This window comes from Phalacrocorax aristotelis, chromosome 8 (genome assembly GCF_949628215.1).
Source record: "Phalacrocorax aristotelis chromosome 8, bGulAri2.1, whole genome shotgun sequence".
Classification (NCBI taxonomy): Eukaryota; Metazoa; Chordata; class Aves; order Suliformes; family Phalacrocoracidae; genus Phalacrocorax; species Phalacrocorax aristotelis.
In genome coordinates, this window is record NC_134283.1 from 30,033,039 (window position 1) to 30,055,053 (window position 22,015).

The following is a 22,015-nucleotide window of genomic DNA, read 5'->3' on the forward strand; positions in this document are numbered from 1 at the left end:
TGAATTAAAAAAAAAAAAAAAAGAAGAAAAAAAAAAAAAGGTAAACTAGTGAACAAGTGACTTCCTTGTGCCCGACTAAAGTGTGCTAAGTGCTACTATGTAGTTTACAATTTTTGGCTGTTGGGTTTTTTTTAATTACTGGTAATCAATACTATAAGAACAGCTATGATTAATGCAAACGTCTTGAATTGTAACCGAGGCCAAATAATAGAATATTTCTTGCAGCACTGCAGATAACAATTCCAGCTGAGATGCCAGTTTTTATCTCTGTTCTTAGTACGGTAGCTGCATGGATAGAGCTCTAACCAGAAAGGTATTTAAGGGTTGCAGTTTTGCCGTGAGACATAGTATCTTTCCTGGGTGAAAAGAAAATATTGTCTGTAAACTACATGCTGTGAATTTTAGTGCTTCTGGAGACTATTGTCAGAAGGCAGCCACTGTTATAGCAGGTAGCTTTGCATACCTTCAAATGAATATTAAGAAATATCAGCAAAAAAAACCTCTACCACGTTTACTTTGTTTAATGTGGCTTCCCCTTTAGTGGTGCTTTTTTTTTGCTTTGGCTTTTTTGGTAATGTCTGCGTTAGCAAGGAATGTGTCACAACGCAAGTGTACCACTAGATTCATGTGGGTCGTTGTGGGGATCCTGATTAATTTGTTGTACGTGGCTTGGGGGGTTTACGCTAAGATATGGTCCCATACTGTGGTTCAAACATCTCTATTATGCATATGGCTCAGCTTTCTGAAGGCGAACAGTTTAGAAACATACTGGGGGACTCTATATTAGTGTGACCCAAGAATCTAGTGTCTTAATTTCTAGCATTGTCAAAAAGCTTCTAGTTTATCTCTATCTGGAATTAATCTAGTTTGTGTGCAACACCACCACTCAGAAGCAGTACATGGTAAATGAAAGTGATCAAGGGATTTGCCTCAAAATTTTTCTGAACCAAATTGCTGGTATAGGCACAGTCAGATAACTTTAAGGGGCTTGATTTATACTTAAGATAAAGGTATACATGATTGCTGCATTTAATTTTTGTAGTTATGAGGAGGAAGTTACAAAAATAATGCAGTTTCTCAATTTGATATTTGTGTTTTCCAACTGATGTAAATAAGAAATGAAAAATTCAGGGGCAGGGTGTATAATTGTGTTGTACTCTAGCTTGCTTCGTCTTTCTTCTACTGCTGTGTTAAATGGTAGCTTGATAAAATTAGGTATTTTATGGCAGGTGGCTTGCCATAGGTCCTCTGCTGCCATAGGATGCGTTATTTCAACAGTTGAGAACACTTGTTTGAAACAAAATGCTAAATTTTGACTGGTGTCCCAGTGCACAAGGGTAACAATTGTTCTACACCTCAAAGTAAACCTTGAAATTATTAAATAAGTGCAATACTCTGGAGTAAGAGATGGCAAACTGCTTTCAGACAAAAGTGCACAGTTATAAAATCTATTGCTATAGTCAAAGTTCAAGAAGACTATACAAAAAAGGTTTGAAAACAAAGCAGAAAATCTGTGTAGACCTCTGTAAATAAAACAACATTCATCAAGAGTATACTCTGAAGACATATCAAAAACTTACCCAGAATGTCGTTTATCTGAAGCTAATTTTTTTCTTGAAAGTTACGTTTGTCATTACAGTAATGCTGGTGAATATGTAAAGCTTTCAAGTTCAAAGAACAAATAGGATGCCTTTCACAGAAACACAAAATCCTGCTGAAAAAAGCAAGCTTCTGTAGCAGGTAGATGGTTTTCACTGTAAGGCTACCAAATAATTCCATGTCTGTGTACTCAATATTGCTGTTTCCTTTATTTTTTCACTGTGTAAGCCGTGTTTGTTAAGTAGAGAATGTCTGAACTCTGATAAAGACAATACTTGAATGGAATATATTTTTTTTCAGTAGTTTTCACTAGAGTTCCCAGTAGAAGAGTAGGATTTGAAAATGTGTTAGATTTTAGGTCCTGAAGTCAAGGGATAGGAGATAGCCTTTCTATGTGTTTTCTAGTCCAAGAAATTATGCTATTTCAAGCACCTTGGTAGCGTTTTTCTTTCCTGTGGTTCGCTCATCTTTTTTTGACATCCTTTGTCTCCTCTTCCTCATGCTGTCAATATTTGTCTGCTTATTTTCCTTTTTTGGCTTCATGTGAGATGCCATCCCTCTGTGTATTTCTGTCCTATTATGCTCTGCCCCTTGCTCTCAGTTTCAAGCAGGTTGCAGTAACTATAGCATATGGTGAAGCAGTAGTGAAGAATCTGTGATACAGTAAAATGCATCTGTAATGCATTAATACAGTCTTGGAAAGACAAATACTTGAGATGGAAAGAGTGGCTTGTGTAGGCTCTTAGTCCAATAAAATTTATGCTGTTGTACAACGAGTGTTTCAAATGATGTCTTGCTTTCTAACTGTATAATAAAACACCCTGTAAGTGGAAAGCTTGTGAAGGTCTGCCACTGTTCAACAATCCAGTGGCAAGGCTAGATTTTCATTTTTCTACTGTGAGGTCAACTGGCATTCATTAGGAGGACTAAGTTATGCTGCTTCTGCAACATAGAGGCCAAAAGGTTTGGGTTGTTCCTCTTTGAAAAAATGTCTTTCTGATTACAGCTTTGCATAAGCCTGAAGAATTTGCTTTGCTTTGCTGTGTGACAAAAAGCAGTTATGTTTTATTGTGGAAGAAAGTGCAATTTATCTCAGAGGTTTTTCAGGTGATTTAAAAAAAAAAGAGGGAAAAAGAGACAAAAAAGAGTATTTGGTTAACTATTAAAGTTGATATGGGGAGAGATGCACTGTAGGCTTTTATTTTTAACTTCACTGTTTTTTCCAGTCTTTTTAAAATAAAAGAGCCAATGCAGTGTATGGTTTTCATCTTCCTTGACTGGCTCCCAGTACGCATATTGGGAAGTGGAAGAGATGGAAGAGGAAGCAGCTTTGTGAAAGCACTCCAACATATCTGTCTTTTGTGCATCAACTGTCAGGTGTAGTCTTTTTATAAATATGGGACTGTACCAGATAAATTTAAATTAAAAAGAGAAAACACAAACCACAAACAAATTATTCTGTGAATATCTTGTTCATTTATAGAATATAGTAACTTCTGAAATGCTGTGACAGGCAAGATCGTTTAAGCTTGCACATGCATGTGTTGTAGTCAAATGAGGCAACACGACTAAACGGTTAAATGAATGGCTGGAAATGAGGAAGGTCTTTGTCGCAACGGATGCTGGCCTGATCCAGGTTAATCAAAGCAGGAGAAAGAAAGGGGACAATGCTGGATGTCTCAGAGAAAAAACAGAGTCAGAAGCAATTTCTCCTGGCGTGGTATTGGAGCTCAGCCACCTAAAATATTGTTAAGAAATCACCATGGCTTCTGTGATTGTGGTGTTTTTCCATACTACACATGATGTTAAAGACGTGCCTTGTTTGGTGTAAGCTAATTTTTTTTTTTCTATTAGAAATTTGTTTAGCCTTTTTCTTTCTTTGATTGTTGCATGCTAGTTTCCAAAGTTCTCTGGTGATCAGAGTAAGGTCAGTGAAATTGGTGAATATAAGGTTACTTTAAAACACTGAGCAGAGGGGTATAAATAATCAAATGTCCTTTTGCAGACAACATGCCAGAAGTACGTATCGTCTGATGTGAGTTGGTGAATATTTGCCATTGGGCTGCAAAGATCACTCAAGACTTGGTGCTGACAGGTAGCGGGTCTCTCGTGTAGTCTCAGTCAGCCAGGTTGACCAGTACTTTGGCAATGGGGCCAAAGAGCAGACCATTTTCAGTCTGTGCCCTCACAGAACTGCAAAGTGAAATGCAGATAACTTTCTTCTTTAATAATTATATACTTCGTCACTGCAAGCTAGGAATATTACTGAGCTCCAGACTGCCCTGAAGGCCATTGACAGATGTGGAGAACTGTGATAGAATTTGCCTCAATTATCTGTTACCAGGGTGTTGGTATTAAGTTATAGGTTACTTGGTTACTGGGAAGACGTGAGTCCCTTGAGTGAAGGATGGGAAGTGACTATTTGAAACAAAAAACAGTTATGGGACAGACAGGGCTAAAATTGGACTGCGCCACTTGAAATGAGTATTCCACTGAAATTGCTGGAACTAAGCAGCAGTGTGAGCAAAGAAGAATTAGTGTCATTCTTTCAATAGGGTGGTTATATTATACAAATTGAACTGTCAACATGGAAATAATTGGTTTCTTCTTTCTTTTACAAGAGATATGGATTTAATACCAAAACTGTTGGTTTGTGGTTTTTTTTGTTTACAGGCATCAACTCATCACCATATTCAAGAAATAATGGTACAGTTATTACGCACAGTGAACAGAACTGTTATTACAATGGGACGAGATGATCCGTTGATTGTAAGTAATATTTTAATGTATTTTTAATGCTTTGAAAGTACTTTTATAGTTATCCTGAAAAAATGCAAATATAGTATTTGTGGAGTCCTTGGGGTTTTTTTTAGGTTTCAAATAAAGGTCTAAAGCTTTACTCTTTTTTCATTTAGCTGTGCCACTGTAGTGTCTTTTGAATTGTAGCTGAATATTGTGATATTTTTGCGTTCTTTAAAAAGACCAAACACTAAATCTAAAGTTAATTGCTGTTTGCAAAAAAGAAGAATGTTTCATAAACCTGCATAAAGGGCACACTTTAACACATTGGAAGTAGTGTTTCTACTAATCTAAATTGGAAGCGTCTGAGTAAAACTGGAAAAAAAAAAAAAGCTTGGTGAATGTTCTGTTTCTCCCAGTTTTTCCACATGCTTTACTTTTTGGTGGGTTAGAGTTGCTACAGGACAGCTGCCATTCCAGGCACTGTTTCTGGAGGGGGAAGATGATGCCCTGTACACACAGGGATAATATCTGGGGATGCGCTGGTGCAGAGCACTCAGCTGAGACTTTTGTGGAGATTCCATGGTTTGAGATTTACATTCAAGGACAGATGATGCAATTTATTCAGATTTAAGTACATATCTCATGAGTACTTCTCTTGATTTAGACTATTTGTGAAAATGCATGCCAGTTGTGTTCAGCGGGAATTATGGAACTTGCCCTTCAGACTCTGCGCTTAAGAGAAGGTGTATATTAATTGTTGGTCTTTAGAGATTTATAGTATTCTGCAAAATCATGAGCAGCATTTACTTGATTGTTTTAGCCACAAGAGGTACATAATGTGTCCTTTAAAATGCACGTTGTTTCGTTGTTCATTTCTGTTTGAAAAGCAAAATAACTGTTTCAGCTCATTGTTATTCAGAGCATGTGGTCCTCCTTATGATAAGTCTTCTAATAATTGAGTTCTTCAGAGAAGATATTCGCCAATGGTTGCTTCAGACTCCCAGGTGGTAGATCTGCGTGTTTCAGAAATCATACCTTTAACTGTTTATCAGAACTCCAGTCTTATTCTTCTGTGTGTAACCCTCTGGTGTGTATGCATGGTCATAACAGGAAGAGGTTTTGGTTGAAGACCCAGTGAACCTTTCAGTTCTGTCAGCGTTTGAAAATGTTTTCTGTACTTGCAAAGAAAGCTTCGTTTGAGTGTCATGAATGATGTAATCAATCTATTAAGGAGTATTTCTGGATACCATAAACAGTAAAGAAGCAAAATGAGACTGTAGTAATCCTGCAAAAAGGATTCTTATCATTAGGAAACATTCTGAAACCATTAGGACAGAAGCTGGTTACACTCAATTGAAAGGGCTTGGAAAATCTGTTTCCTTTTCTTCCCCCCCCGCCCCCCCCCCATCTCCTATAACTTTTTCAGCTCTTTATACCTAAAAAGATCAAATCCAGTGTGAATTTTGAAATGCAGATATCTGAATGCTAATAATGCTCATAAGCACCTATGCATATGTGTATATTAGGCATTTTAGAGGTTTTTCAAAGCAGAATTCCAATAAATTACAAAGCTTTCTAGAGCTGAGGCAAGATCTCTCAACGAAGTAGTCTTTTGCATGTGGCATGAAGAAATTGTTGTAATGAACAAAATAGCCGTAATGAATAAAATAGTCTTTTGTGTTCAGAAGGAGCTGGGAAAATCAGCTCATTTCATGCTCTGTGTACTACCTCTGGTTCGCTCAGTTAATTGCAGGTTTGTTTTAAAAGTTCTTGAGAGGGCCAAACTTGTTGAAAGCCTGAATGCTTAATCTTTTAAAAATTAAGCAGATAGTCAGGAATTATGGTCTTCTGCAAAATGCTTAGGTGAGCTGAAGTTGCTAAAAGTATGGTGAACTCTGGAAGTACAGGTGGGATGTATGGAATAGCTGCAGTCGGACTATGTAGCTGATGTTATTGGTCTACATTTGTGGTTACTTTTTATATTCTTAAATATGTTACTATGTTTCTGAATATTGCAAGTAATTTAATTATCTTGTGCTGTGTAATTTTCTAGAATTCGAAAATGGTGTAAAAAACAACACTAATGCTATGTTATGCTAACTAAAAACAATGGTTATAATTTACAAGATCTGTAATTCCTTGCAAGTTTAAATGTCTTGCACGTGATTGAGTACTTGATTTTATTTACCCGAGATTTTGCTTTCTGGCAGGGATAAGCAGGTTAATTTTCATATTTGGGTGTCCATTTCACAATCTTCTAGTTTGTTGGTGGAGAAGGAGTTAAAAGGATTTGGGGTTACAGTTGCCTTTATCTTCCTTTGCAACAGTGCCAGCTGAATCTAAGGGAAGGTACTGCCTTGTGCTCAGCTGGTAGCAGCATGCTGTGAGCTTTGTTCATGTAATCACTGGAAAGAGTCAGACTGAGGAGGTGTTAGTGATGGAAAAGTAATTTGGCCCTCAGCAACCACTGCAGAGACGACTTGCTTAAATGCCACTCTTGCCTTCGTTCTGACGTGTTGGCAGTTGTAGGCTTTAACAGCTGCTGGGTTATTTTCACTACTTAAAAAAAAAAAAAGCCTTGAGTTTGTAGTTGTAGAATTGCTTCTAACCTTGTAATAGGGACAAGTTTATTGTCTGAAATTGGCTATTCAAGCTTTATCTTGAATACTTTATAGGATTTAGACTTTTAGTTAAAGGGCATCGTGATGCAGTGAAGTCCTACTACAGTAATTACAGAAGTAAAACATGTAGAAACATGTAGAATACAGAAGTACTTGTTTTTTTGTATTGGCTTGGTTAGGTAAACAAAAATACCATAAATCCACCATATGCGTTTTAAAGCTTTCCTTTGGTAATCCTGAACTTGATTTTGTTCACAATATCAGTTTAGCATGATCAAAACAGTGTAGTTATGCTACAAAGAAAAGTTTTCAGAGAATATTTATATAAGACTGCACAAATAAAGACTTTGCTGAAAAGAAAAGCGTGCTCTGTTAACCAGTTTCTCTAGATAGCATACTTTTGCAAAAAACAATATTCTTTGGGGAAATAACGACCAGAGAAACCATTTTGCAGAGCTGCCATGCTTGGAGAGTACGATATGTTCAAATATACATATGGTCTAGCTATTTTATTCAGTATTTAAATGGAAATCCTTTCTCTACCTAGAAAACCTGCAGAATGATTCCATGAAAGATGTATTTATTAATTTACCATTAATTTTCCTTTTCCAAAGAGCAATTGTTCACTTCTTTTGTAATCTAAACGTTGTTTGTTATTGACTACTGAAGCCTAAGAAAAATAACTCATTTTATTGCAAAAGGTAACATCACATTTAAAGAACCTGGAAATTTACAAAACGTACATTAGGTAATACATTTCATTAGGAAGATGTTTTGTATCTAAGATAGCATAATTACTAGGTATTGTGGCTTTTTCAGAAGAGCTACAGTGCACAAAACCATAAAAAGCCCTACATGAACTGCTGTTACCTGATGGAGAGAAGCCAGAAATCAGTACATTCATACATTCTGAATTTTTAAAGGAAGTTAGGTTGACTCCATAAAACAGCAATTTCAAATACAGTAATTTGGGAATATGCTGTGTTCTGTGCAGTGTTTTACAATTAGCATATTGTAGTTGTCATTTAAACATGTCTTTCAGAGAAGCCTACAGTATTTTGTATGCAAATTCTGTCAAGTAGCTCTAGTTTGGGGCGTTTTTGTGGCTGGTTTGTGGGGGTTTTGTGTTTTTTTTTTTTTCCTTAATTTTATTTAAGAGTGTGTTTGTATGTGTTCCTAACATTCATTTCCTACTCTGGGAGCTGCTTTTAGGCATTACACCATAACTTTCTAAATCAGAGAAATTTTTATAGCCAGTACTATTACCATCTAACAATCTACCAATTTCTGTTGCTTTTCCAATCTTGACAGCATATGACAGCATAAATTGCATAGTTCGCTATTTTTTTATTTCCTGTATGAATTAATAATTACTAATGAATTACTAAAATATTTTAAAAATATTAAACAAGAGAACAAAAAGCAATGATTACATATTACATTTCACATAGTTTAGATTCTCTAATTATGTGTTACAAAACCATTAATTTTTAGGTATTTTGTGTTGCTAGGATATACAAATTTCTATGTAAAATCTTTACAAAACATATAGCAGCTAAGCAGTCTTACCCTCTTGCTGTGGCTGATGCATACCATGACTGACACTTCCCACTGTTACCTCTTAATGTAACAAATAGCTTTTTGCTCCAATGTTGTCTTTAAAATTGTATGTAGAAAGCCTGTTCTGTGTGACGTACCATGGAGAGGACTGGGTATAACTTCTTGCATTTAGCAGGTGTGGTTTTATTGTGAAACTATGATGCTTATTCTTTTGGAGGAATCATTTACTTCTGGCATATTTTTATTTTATTTTCAGTTATATTATTGCATGTTTTTTGTTCATGGTAGTCAGAGCCTCTGCAAGAAGAATGAGGGAATTCTGTCCATATTTCAGCTAAGCTTTTCTTTGGATCTTAAATATTTATTTTAGAACTTGGCTGACTGTTGCTTCTACTGCCGACTCAAAAAAAATCTCCTTTGTTGTACTGAAGTCCTGAAGTCGAGAACCCTTGGAGCAGCCTTTCTGAAGGACAGTGCTTTAGTAGCACTGTAATGTCATATTTTCTTTCAAGGAAGGCAGGTGTCTTGAAGGGGGTGAATTTGAAAACACTGAACAGAGGGTAGGCTGAAAGACAAGTGAATGCTCTTAAATTGCATCATTGGGAGCAGACAGTCAGCTGGCCTAGGTACCTTAAGTGTTTCCCTACTGCTGTGTGTGCATATGTTAAAAAGAGAAATTCATATCCATGTGTGGATAATCCATACTTTACTGATTGAGAAACAATAGAAAAACAACTGGCTGGGTAATATGGAAAAGAAAGGGTAATTCTGACTACGAGAGTAAGGATTAAAAATTGGCTAAATTCCATCTAAATTCCATCAAGATCAGACATTAAAATCTAAAAGCTGTAATAATTTAAATAAGTATATTTCAGTCTTTCAGAAGTATTGATATTTGTTCAGGTCATAAGAAAGACTTAGAGCCTGCCTTACAACTGTCTTTGGTTGGACTTTCTGAAACTAAATAGAGTATTTCTGTTCTTGCATAGTTTTACTGACCCCAGGAATTGATTGGTGCTGTGTGGTGAACCAAAATACTGTGGTTTGTTAAAATTAAATAATCTGGATCCTTTGAAAATATATTGAAGGGATCATATCATTATGCATGCAAAATCAAAATCAGACATCTTAAAATGAGCTTTTTATGCTTATTAACAAAAGGAAATTGTTTTCATATAATAAATTATCGAAAGTCAGTTCATTACAGAAAAAATTACTGGTTTTGCTAGTGTTAACACCTGTTGGTATTGCTTGTTAGTGTACTTTTATCACAGAGGATATTAAACTTAAAATGTTATTTTAATACACAAGAAACTTCTACATACTAATAAATCCTTAATTACATCAGTTATAGAGACTAATGCAAAATAGGAATGCAGTTGGCATACTAGCATAAGCAGTACATATATTTGAGTGTAATATAATGACATGTTCTGATGTAATAATTTAATTCTTACTTATACCCACTAATTATTATTGAAGAGCTTTTCTGTCTCACTAAAGGCATCCTCTTTGCTAGTAAAAATTCATATAATATTGTGCCTGTCATTTCGGTACCGACTGAACTTAACATGGAAATGTTTTTTAAAACTGTCAGTCCTTTAGAATTTTAATAAATTAAGCCATGTCACATAGCATACTCTATTCTAAATGAAGACTGCTTTTATCAAAAAACTTAGTTCTTCCAGACGAAATTCTTCTGTGCAAAGTTGTTTTAATGTGTTTTCAAATGTGTAATTAACCCTAAGAATTCAAGGAACACAGAAGTGTACAAAAAGCGCACAGACATTTTAAACTAACATTGCACAATTAATACAACATGATTTAGAAAAATAGGATCCAGGGGTTAATCTATTGAATACCCTGGCACCATTTGAACTAATTAACCAGAATAACTTCTAAGAAAAAGTCTGCAGTACATTCCACTAAACATAAAATCATTATTTGGGCTTTACAGTGTGCCCTTTAAACTTGCTTCAGAAAACCTTTTCCCCTCTGCCCCCCATATGAATGGTGACCATGTTTCCATGAGCAAAATAATAGTATCATCAACCCTAAATTAGGTATCATTGGCATACCCCAGGCTAGCTGGTAACTCGGCTATTTTTGAAGGAAAGAAATAGCTGCATTGTCATCTGATAAAATCTTTTCAGCATATATGATTCTTTTTTAATACATAGTACAGATAAGTTCATTAAATATATTCTTTTTAATTATCAGTTTTGTATCATATATCAACTTATATCTTAAGGCCAAAAAACTCATCTTGGGATATTTTGGTATGGTGATACAGGTCTTAAATGGACAAATCGGGCAAAGTGGTTTAGCAAGACAGTAGCCAAAGTGGTTACTCCTCTCCCTGCAGCAACTGCATAATGACACCTGAGGCATTGTGTCCAGTTTTAGGCTGGTAGATGAAAGACATCAACTTACTGGTGGGAGACCACCGAGATGACTGTGGCCTGCAGCATATAACATGTGAAGAGGGGCAGTGAAAACTGGATTCGTTCGGTCTTTAAGAAGTGAAAGCGTAGGAGAGAGGTCTTATTGTCTGTCTAATTCTTCTTGAAGGTGTATTTAGATAGAGCAAGGTGTAAGGGACACAAGTTAGAACATAGGAAATACAGATTAGATATTAGGAAAAAATTTGGAACAGCTTTCCCCAAGGGGTTATGGGTTCTTGACTTTGGAGATACTCAAAACTCCAATTCACCTAATTGGACCTTGCTTGAGCTAGGGGGTTAAGACTAGAATTACTGAGATTTCCTCTTGTTTTATGGTTCTATAATTCTTTTCAGAGAAGTCTATTAAGTGGCTGAAACTTCTAAATGGTTGCTTTTTAAGTTGAACCAATAAAAATACAGAGTAAAACTTAACCTGAAATTCTTTTTTTGTTGTTAAATATTAGATGATAGCAACAAAAATATTTCAGTGGGAATGTGAAATAATTGTAATTGTCTCCTTTGAGGAGAGAACTGCTTGAACGACATAGATTCCTCTGATGTTGTTCTTGATTATATGGTTTGTTTAAAGATCAATGAAATTCTTTACTTTTAGTCCATGTTGCTTATAAATAGGAAAAGACGACTGTTTGATACCCTTCGTTTTGTCTACCATTGTTTTTTAAACTAGAGATTTAAACTTTGTTATTTCTGGAAAGTTGAAAAAAAAAGTCTTTACAAAGCGTATGAAAGTGTCCTTGGAAAAACGAGAAAGCTTCCTTTTGAAAGAAACAATTTCTGCTTGAAAATAGTATCTTCATGCACCTTTATTCAGTGAGATGATTTAAGTAAATTCAATTAATTTGATTTTTCAGATATTCTAATCATTCTTTAGCTTTGTAATTTCATAATAGCACATTTTCAGGTGTGTGCTCTCAAACCTCTTTCTGTTCTACTGTCTTTTGAAATGTAAAAGGATCCATAAGGAAGTCAAATCCACCAGAAGCATTTTCTTTTCACCTTTTTTGTTTTGCGTCTTAACTCCTTTTTCTCGGGAGCTGGATGATCAGAGGATACCTTCTGAGGTGAAGCTGAAGCGGCATTTTCCTCTGCATGATCCAGTGTTTTCAAAATCTGATGAAATCGTCCTTCTTGTTGTCTGAAGTCGTATTCTACACTATGGAAAAATGAGGAGATTTAAGCTAGTCATTGAGAAATTCCCTCTTCAAAAAACATGTGGAAAAGATGCTTACCTCATTAGAATAATTTGGTATTATTCAGTATTAGAGCCTGGTTAAAAGACAAGGCTGTACAGGTTGCTGCTTTGAAAGTAAATTAATCTTTTCTGAGGGAAACTTTTTCCTTTATATAAGAACTCTAGCGTTGTGCCCAAAACAGTAGGACAAAATTTAAGGGAGAAAAAATGAAAATGTACTAGGATGACCTCTCAATGCATTTTATTCAATGGTCAGATTTTGATACTGTGATCTGACTCAGTCATATGCTTGGCATGAATTCAAAACTCTCCCATGCTTAACTTTGTTAAATGTAGATGTGTTCTACTAGGAGACCTGCTAGGACCGAAAATACATGAAATTAAGCGAATATGTAAGTCTTTGACATAAGAAGTGTTAGTTAACAGGAAAGTAGAATGTAACTCATTTTCTCTATTGAAACCCATAATTGTTGTTGATGTCAAATGAGAGCCAAGATGTGAATTAGGTAAGAGCAGATATGTGCACAGAAAAAAATGTAAGGTTCAGAAGAATAGATGTGGACAGTGATTGAGTAGTCTGATGCAACTGGTACAGTTAAACAAAAACAAACAAAAAAATTAAAAAGATGCAGTGCTGTACACTTTTTTTGTTTATTACAACCACCTTTTCTGGGTAGGAGAGTGGGAGTTGTATCAGCTATGCCTGTTGTGTAGGTTTTAGCAGGCAGAGGGGAGAGCACAAAGTAGCTGGTTTTATTTTCCATAATGCAAGCTCTATGGGAGGAAAAAAGGCATCATCAGAAGGTTGTTGGGATGTCACATTAAGGCCCTGAACCTGATTTGGGCACTGAGTAGAAGAAATCGTAAAATCAGTAAATATGCATTTCTTAAAACACTCTTAATTGTGAGTAATTGCATGTATATAGAAATCCCTAAACATTGTTAAATAATATGTTAAAAGTAAGTAGAAGCTTGTTTCCCTTATAATTAGTATGTTTTGGATTTTTTTAATGAAATAAAATAATTCAGCTGGCAAAAAAAAAAGCAGTAGGATTATTCTAATTTAGAAGAACTGGAGAGGGATCTCTGGACAGGGAGCAATTAATAATAAATGTAAAAGAAGTAGAAGAAACTGGTATAACCAAGAAATTTGATCAGTGTGTCTTCAATTTTCCTGGCTTATTGCTAAAACTGCAACTTAATGCTTTTCAGTAGTCACAGATCATGAGGGCTAGAGAATGAAATGATTGGCATGCGTAAGGATAGCATCTGCTCATGTTCCTTTTTTCTTCCCTCCTTCAAAGTTTCTAATTTAATGTTGGAGAGATCATCTCTAGAGGCAGGAGGTCAAGTCAGTCTTCATTTAATACTGCCCCTTATATGCTGAGATGACTGGTTTTGATTGCTACTTACATTTGTTTATTATAATACAAACATTTGTCTTACAGGCTCTAGATTGAGAGTCCCAAGTCATCTCACATAACCCTGCTGAATAATTAATAAGGCTGAACTTACAGCTGCTATATACCTGGTTGCTGTTAGACTAACAAACTCTTCCAATCAGTGTAATCCACACTTGGATTGATACAAGATTAGTATATTGTTTGACTCAGGCCTGCTTAAAATGTACATGTCGGTTCAGCGACAGTAACCCAACATTCTGCTTGTACAGTATTTGAATCACTGATGAGTTAGGTTCTTTAAAGACAGGAAAACGGGAAGCATTTGATTCTGTAATTCATGAGAACAGTGATGCTACATTAGTGGAAAAAATACCTGCATGGATCTTGTAGGCTGCACAGAACACAGGAGCTGCATGGGTTTGTCTCGAGCAAAAACTGGTAACAATCACTTCCTTCAGAATATTGTCTAACGAATATGTTACAATGTTCAAATATACTCGGAATGCTTTTTTCACAACCAAGTCTTGTGGAACATCTCTGTAAGGTGAAAACTATTAGGTTTCCTTGCTCTTTTAAAGCTAGAAATTCTTTAGAACTGTGTTCTCCTGTACATATTCTACTAATCATTGCACTGTAAGCCTCCAGGCACTGTTACCATTATAAACTACCCAGTAAATCAAAAAGCTACATCAATGTTTTGTTACTTCCTCCATTCTTTCCTTCAGATACTTGCACTTGTTGCTCAGGATCTTTCCTGTACTGACACTGTGTAAACTATAAATGCAGGGTAAGCTTCATAGTTTATTCTTCTAAAGAGGGAAGGCATCCTGTGGTAGAGAGTAATTTGTATGTGACCTCTATTCCTCTATGAGTAGTGTTCCTCTATAACAAAAATGCAGAGGGATTGTTTGTTCAGAGACAATGACCAAGTAAAGGAAATCTGTTTTGTCTTGGATCTTCCTTTTTATACAGACTCAGTCTATGTTCTTGGGTAAGTTGTGTAACTTCCTGGAGCATCCAGTGAACTGTGGGGAAGGCTAATAACTTTGTCTCAGAGGAGTTGTGGTGTTTAATTTATTATAAGTCATGTACTTTGAGAGTTCATTACCAGAGGTTTAGGACATCAGTACTCAACTGAGTTGTATGTTGAACAGTAAGTTCCAATGCGGTGTCCAACCCTGACTTTGCCTAACAAGCTTATTAAGCTGTTTATTAAATATGGCCCATGCAGAAAATGCAGTGTGAAAAACACTTCCACGTGGATATAGTCTATTCATTATATCCGTAAAAAAATTTGAAGTCATGGTGCTTACAGACTGGCGAGGCTAATTGTCTGCCATATTCTTTGAAATAAAGGAAGAGTTTTCCAACCTAAAAAAGTAGTTCTCTTACCCTTTATTTTTGTAATTGTAAACATGCGTAAATATCAAAAACCTCTGGATACTAATACATATGATATCTTTGAAGGGATAAAAAGTTTCTAGATGTTTCAAATCAACTTCTTAATTTTGCAGCGTGATGCCTAACTTCAACGCACAGTCTTCGCAATAGGTGACTGGCAAGTTCATTTTCCACTGAGGGTTTTTAAAAAAGTAAACTTTAAAATGGTACAGCATATCAGAAATGTGCTACATATGGCAAGGAAAACGAGCATGTGATTTAAGTAATTAGCTCATTAGCTGCAAAGTCCTTTAAGTGAAGTGTCCCTCATGAAGAAGGAATACAAAAAGGCAGGATAAAACTAGCAGTATTATAATTTCTCCACTACCTTTGTTTTGAATAGATATTCTCTACCTCTCCAAATGAGGCCTAAGATATAAGGTTTAAGGATGCATTCATCTTCTTCAATCTCTTCAGTCTGCAGTGTATGGCAGTACTGGAAAAGGATCTAAAACGGCAAAGCGTGAGCTCCAGCGCTGATTATGCTGCATTTGTGCAATATGTGAATCTTATAGAATCAAATAACTGAAGATGTGTGTTTTCTGCCCTGTAAAATCCCTTGGTGAGTGGACAAGCTACATGTGCAGTATCTGCTAGCTTTTTAGTTAGTGGCTGGCAAGCCAAAGACTCGTTCGGTTTGTTTGTATAGACATAGCATTTGAAACATGTACAGCTTCTGGAACACAGTACTACAAAGTTTTCTGATCCTAAGAGTTTAACATAAACTGCAGTTTAAATTTGGAGTAACTTACACTCAAATTGCACTGTCTCAAATAATAACAAATAAACATTTACTGAAGTGAGAACTGTGGGAGTTTTGGTTTTGTTTTGCACACAAACATGAACTGTAGCTGTAGCTTACTGGCATTTGGAGAATTTAATGTTTTTCTTTTCCAAGATCTAAATTTATTACAGAAATCCTAGCTTTAAAAATGTAGCACACAAAGAGAATATCATAATCAGAAATGGCATCAAAGGTTTTCAAAGCATGCTACTAATAGTACTCTGAAACATTAGTTGGGAATCTCTATGTGAATTCTCACAAGTACAGTACCTCTTTCAGATACCACCAATATTAATTATTTTCTACTTGGGAAAACAGACCACCCCACACATACAACTTGGTCTTCTGTAAAAACTGGATTAATAATAATTGAGACCTTTTATAGCAGTGAGCAAAGCATGGTATTTGTGACAGATATACAGACTATGCAAAATTATGTACCTGTAAATGATACATGCGGTGTTCTGACAGGTGCTGCAGTTGTTGAGGTCTTGACCAGTGTGGTAGAAGTTACGCCTGTAATAGACAGTAGTTCATGTAATGTGTATTTATAGATACATTAACAGATCTCTGAATCTTTCATGAGTAAAAGTAATTCTGTTCACCACTTCTATTATCCTTACTAAAAATTATAGTGTCAAATTCTAAATTAGAAGGTTGCTTTAAAAAAACCTATATCCTGTGTTGATCTATGGTTTGTCTTGCATCTTTCCACCTCATGCTATTAACATTTTGGTTACTGGTTCTTGCATAAAATCTTGGTAGGAAAACACTTAGACATGCAACTGCTTCTTATAAACACACTTTAAAGTTTTCGAATATCCATGCTTTTGGTGAATCAGTCTGATCTCTACCCTTATGCTTCCCATTCTTTCCTCTTTTCATGTTTCCTCACTTAAGTATAAAAAACTCAGATTTTTACTGCTGAAGATATACAAATTTTGAATGTTGAGAAAACAAGAAAAGTGACTTTCATACTTAACACCAACTGGAGTTGAATTATTTTTATGATAGAGAGATCTGCATCAGAAACAGTTTGAGGTTGGTGGCTCGTTACGTCTGAAGGATACATAGACTTATATTTAATGAGTTTTATTTGAATTAGAGGACTTCAGTTGGTACCAAAATAATTTTCTCATTGCTTTTGTAATTAAAGTGGAGGTTCTTCACATTTGTTGTTGTGCTACCTCCACAAGAACTTGGAATGTTCAGTTTTACTGCTAGATGATTCTAGCAAGATGGTTTGAAGCTTATCATTGAAGCTCAGTGTGAAACTTAAAGATATTTGGCAAAACTTTTGTTTTCTACCACGTGGTAATGGAACAGAAATGGACTACAAATATTGCTGTATAATCTGTGCTTCACTGCAAGTTATTCTTAACAGTCAGATTTGCAAATGTAAAAGAAACTTGCCCGCTCTGTGTTACATAACTACGTGCAAGGAAGAAGGAGCGGGTATGTTTTTTTTGTAACTTCCTAAAGAACCACAGTCAGGTGGTAATTGTGTGAAATCTACTACAGACAAGTGATAGCTGAAGCTTGACTCATGGATTTTTCCTGCCCACCCCCCGGATCTTGCTTCTAAAGCGAACTTTTGGGGTTTGGTGTTTTATAAACATATTTGCGTTTTTGTTATCAGTACGTCTAGGTGGATTTTGTCTGTTGCATCTAGGCTGTTACAAAGTTGGTGCTAGAAAATCATATGGACTTTTCAGATAGAGAAAAATGACTGAGAATAACCTTCTGAGAGAGATTAGTTGGAGCTGAATTGCATGGGGAAAAGAGTTATGTAGAATAAAAACTTATGCGGGTGCAGTGGAAACTAATGGAAGTATTTTCATGCTAACAGCCAGATGGGCATTACTGGTTAATGTTTCCAGATATAAAAGGTAATCTGTACAGAGTAAAATTATATGTTAACTGGATTTATGTTATTTTAATTTTCTAAAGGCATATAAATTTGTATTTGGAGTGTGAGTTGGAGAATTATTCGTCAGAAATGCAAGAAGGTAATTTCAATTCCCAGGTAGAATACTTTGAGAATTGAAGAATTCTTCAAAAGGGATTTATTTTTCTTCAGCAGTTTTAAGAAAATTGGGGCGTATAAAATCATGGCTTCAGTTAGTTATATCCTGACAGTTTTTGCACAGCCACACAAACTTTTTCTGTCCACGTGACGAGTGCAAAGACCTGGTGCTGAGTCAGGTGAGCAAGTCAGTGTCATGTTCTGTGCTATTTCTGTGCATTTTAACCTGCACAAAAATCTCAGTGGAGCCGCCTTTTTTTTGTGTTTGCAGAGTTTGTGGAAATGTGGAACGTTATCAGATTTATTCCTTAATTGTAGTCAGTAAATACTATTGATTGACATGATCTGATTTTAAAATTAAGGATGCAGTTTTATGCACAAACCAGTTGTGCATAAATGACTATTCTAGATGCCCGAGCCTGCTGTGCTAAGTATAAAAGTAAATGTATGGTAACATAGGCTTCATGTTGATTTATCTTTAAAAAAGAAAGTAAAATGGAACCTTTATTCTCTTGATACTTTGAAAGAACTATTTGTGGGTTTTTCAAGGACAAAAATTATTTGATGGATATACTACATTGTCATAAAACAGAACTTTAAAATGTATCCTAGCTGCATTTACTTTAAGTAGGAGCTGGTGTAACAGGTTTGGAAGACATTATCAGGATATTCTAAAACCTGTTTTGGGCATAGAAATATTTAAAATTCTATTTTATCTTTGGTCCTACAATCTTCAGTCATTAGTTGCATTTATAGTAGTATTATTATTTCTAATGCATAAATGAGTTGCATAATTAAGTTACATAAATAATGCTTGCAGTCTTGGCTAATAGTCACTATGAAAGCATACTAAAAATAAATGCAGGTCATATATTCTCTTGATAATTCAGAAAGCAGTTGTTTTAAAATCTGAGATTCCGAAGTTAGTTCTTGCTAACAATCTTCACGTGCTGTATGTTCATAGTTTTAATCCCTTTCAAGCATGTACCTCCACTTCCTGTGAAATCTTCCTGATATACTGAAACTCTTGAAGTTTACCTAGCATTGTGCCTTTTTCCTATTCTTAAGGTATTCCCTTTAAGCAGCTGTGGTGTTTGTGATGTCATGAAATATAACTAGTAATGTGGTCCCCAAATGTCTGCAGATGCTATACTTTAGCTCCTCGTACTTTTGCTTGCTTATGAAGGCAGTAATAATTCACCGAACAGAAGCATGCTTTTGCTGATACAAACTGTTTCAGCAGTAGGACTGCTTTGGCACTAAATGTATATCTGACCTAGCTAGTAAGCGGTAGTTAGCTTGCCATAGGTTTCTATTATACGACATTAGCGCATTAGACTGTGGGTTCTGTTGTTCTGCTGCATCCAGATTTGAGCTAGATGGAGACTGCCAACTCTCTGGTGTCAGTGGCTTTGTATCTGACACCATAAATCTAAATAAAAATGGGAGTTAATAAACTATATTTCACACTGCGTTTAGTAAAGGCAGAGTCAGCTAAAACCAAACTATAAAGAGACTTCCTTCTCTGCCAAGGCCCAAATACCAGAAAAAGGGCATAAGGTACCATTTTTGCAAACTCATCTTTAAATATCGCAGGAAAGATTTTTTTTCAGTAGCAAAGGTTAAAAGAATGCTAACATCTACTTTATGCTTCTGATGAATTACTAATATTAAAATGCACCGTACCCTTCACTGAGGGCTCTGGATTTTTCCAGGTCTTGGATTACATTCAAAAGGACTTTAATCTTCTCCTGGTTCAACTGCAAGGATTCCTCTACAGACTGCAGCCTGCCTTGTAGGGCACAGACTTCGCCATGTGCCAAGTGAATTTGATTTATTTCACTAATCTCTTTGTCAGTTTGTGGTTTTATTTCATTCATTGGCAGATAAGACTTTATGTGAAATCCTTCTAAACAGCTGTTACACTGGGAAACATCTGACTGGGTAGAATTTTTCTCAATTTCAGCATTACATGACAGAACAGATTTTGATGCATTACTGCTGGTCAGTGACATTGTTGTGTGATCATCATTTGTTAATGTCACACAGCTGGAATCTGTTTTGTGCTTTCCTGCCTGTTGATAGTCTCTGAGGAAACAAGATGAGCTGTGATTTGATGGAGGTGATAATGGAGTAGTTTTCTTACTGCTTGCATCTTTGCTGGCTACAAGCAACTCAGAATCACTTTTTTCTGCTTCACAAGGGTCAGAATGAGGACTACATTCACTGCAGTTGGTAGAACTGCTTAGGTATGCTTTTTCAGAATTAGATGGCAGCGTGCTGTTTTCATTATTTTCATTGCTATTTATGACAGTAGAAGAATGCAGTGAATTACTTAAATTCATGGTTACATCTGGTGCATCCATGGAAACATTGCTGTCTTGTGGAAAACTCACATGTATGTATTCAGGCACCTGTGTAGATACGGTTGTCTTCTCTGATACTGAGAAATCTTCTGAGTGGATAGGTCCATTGCTTTGTGCTTTTGACGGACTTTGACTTAACTGACCATCCACCTCACTATTCCTAAATCCATCTTCCAAATGATTAGTTATTCTTAAGTAGCAGAGATCTGAAGACATAATGTCTTGTTCAGAAAGATTGCCGTTTACTTGGGTAGAATTTGCAGGCTCAGTTGACATTTCTGTTAATGATTTGCTTACTGTCAGCTTTTTCTTTTTAAAAACCGGGAGGTGTTTCCTGAGGCTAGGAGATGTTTGTATGGCAATATTCCGAAGCCCCTTCTGAGCCCTTGGAAAAGATGGAGGTTGATGTAGCAAAAAACTGTGATCACTAAATATTTCTGGTTTTCCAGTCATGAATGCTATATCTTGGGCAGGATTGGTATCCAGTTCTGTCTTTGTGTTCACACCATCATCCTTGAATCGAACTTGCTGAGATTTGGTCCTGCGGTGGTGTGGCTGTCTCGTAAAATCAGCTGAATCCAGACTGTTCCTTTTCAGTAGCACTGGGCGCATTTTCATGTTTTGCTGGGCCATTGAATCACAATTTAAAGTCTGTAAGTAACGTGTTTCTTTGCGACCCATTTCATTTGTCATTTGTCCTGTATATTAAGATTGTTCCTAAGATGCAAATGAATAGCTTACTCCTGAATAAGCTAAGCTTTTCGTTCTTCTTGTTGTTATTATGTATACTTTTAACTGACATGCTCTTTTTAGGGATGCTCTTTCAAATTTAAATACTGATTAGACCAAATGCTGAGATAAGGAAATTAAATATGAAATTTAAGGGAAGATTTCTTGTAGCTAGGGAATGCAGAAATCTTTGTGTTCTGAAGCTAACATGATTTTTGCAACAGGCCATTAGGCTTACAGATAACTAATTTAAAGGTAAGGTTTAGTCTGTGGCTTTCCTGATGGCTCTTATTTGACAATCAGCTTGCCGTTAGTGATCCGGCTTTTTTTTATGGTGGACCAGTCACATACGTTTTATTTGCATGTTGTCTAAACAAGCGGAATAACTTTTGGGGGCATTTTCATTTCTGATGCATAGTTTTACTGATGGAATATATCCATTAATACCAAACTGAATTGGTTTCTTTACAGAGAATTTTTCCTCTTCAGCCATCTTTTTAATGTTGCAAATGAAACTAATCTTCCCAAACAGGCAAAATGTAACCACTTCTGACCAGGCAAAAAGACAGCATCCAGTGGGTTTCAGTGAGGGAAGTTATCGATGTGTAGTTGTTTCTTCAGTTCATGCAAATATAAGGCCAATCATATCCAAGGGACTGTTGGATCTGGGGAAGTTCTGTAAATACTTTGGCATCAGAAGAGTGGTCCAGACTGAATAATCAGCAAATGCAGAACTGCAGGAAATGCTTCCTGAAAGTAAAAAGACAACAGTTTTAGATAAACAAACTGCCAAACACTGTCACTTTATTCTGCTGTCTCCTAACAAGTTTTAATCTCCAGGGGTTTTGTAACTCTGGCAGTGAGACACATGTAGAAACAGAAAAATGTTTTATAATTTTGAAGTGCTTAGAGTTTTCTCCATATGAAATACAAAACACAAAAAATGGATGTAAAATATGCAAGGTAGTAGTTTTCTCCTTGTGATCAGTAGCCATGTGCAGGCCTGAATCTGGTCCCAAATATAGATCTTAAAATTTAAATCTTCAGATTTGAAGATGGCTATTTAAATCTTGTTATGGATGAAATAC

At 35.9% G+C, this 22,015-nt stretch overlaps 2 protein-coding genes across 2 annotated transcripts in view; one reads left to right on the forward strand and one right to left on the reverse strand.

Moving 5' to 3' along the window:
* DOCK2 (dedicator of cytokinesis 2) overlaps nt 1-22,015 on the forward strand; it is a 214,020-nt gene that overhangs the window by 80,450 nt on the left and 111,555 nt on the right. Inside the window, exon 27 of the mRNA XM_075102170.1 lies at nt 4,273-4,368. Within this exon, the coding sequence (XP_074958271.1) occupies nt 4,273-4,368 (96 nt within the window). The remainder of the gene's footprint in view (nt 1-4,272; nt 4,369-22,015) is intronic.
* INSYN2B (inhibitory synaptic factor family member 2B) lies at nt 10,222-21,677 on the reverse strand. Its single transcript, XM_075102169.1, has 3 exons — nt 19,519-21,677; nt 16,248-16,322; nt 10,222-12,140 (listed from the first exon to the last, which is right to left on the reverse strand). The coding sequence occupies exons 1-3, from the start codon at nt 20,889-20,891 to the stop codon at nt 11,954-11,956; spliced, it is 1,635 nt and encodes a 544-aa protein (XP_074958270.1). The 5' UTR covers nt 20,892-21,677; the 3' UTR covers nt 10,222-11,953.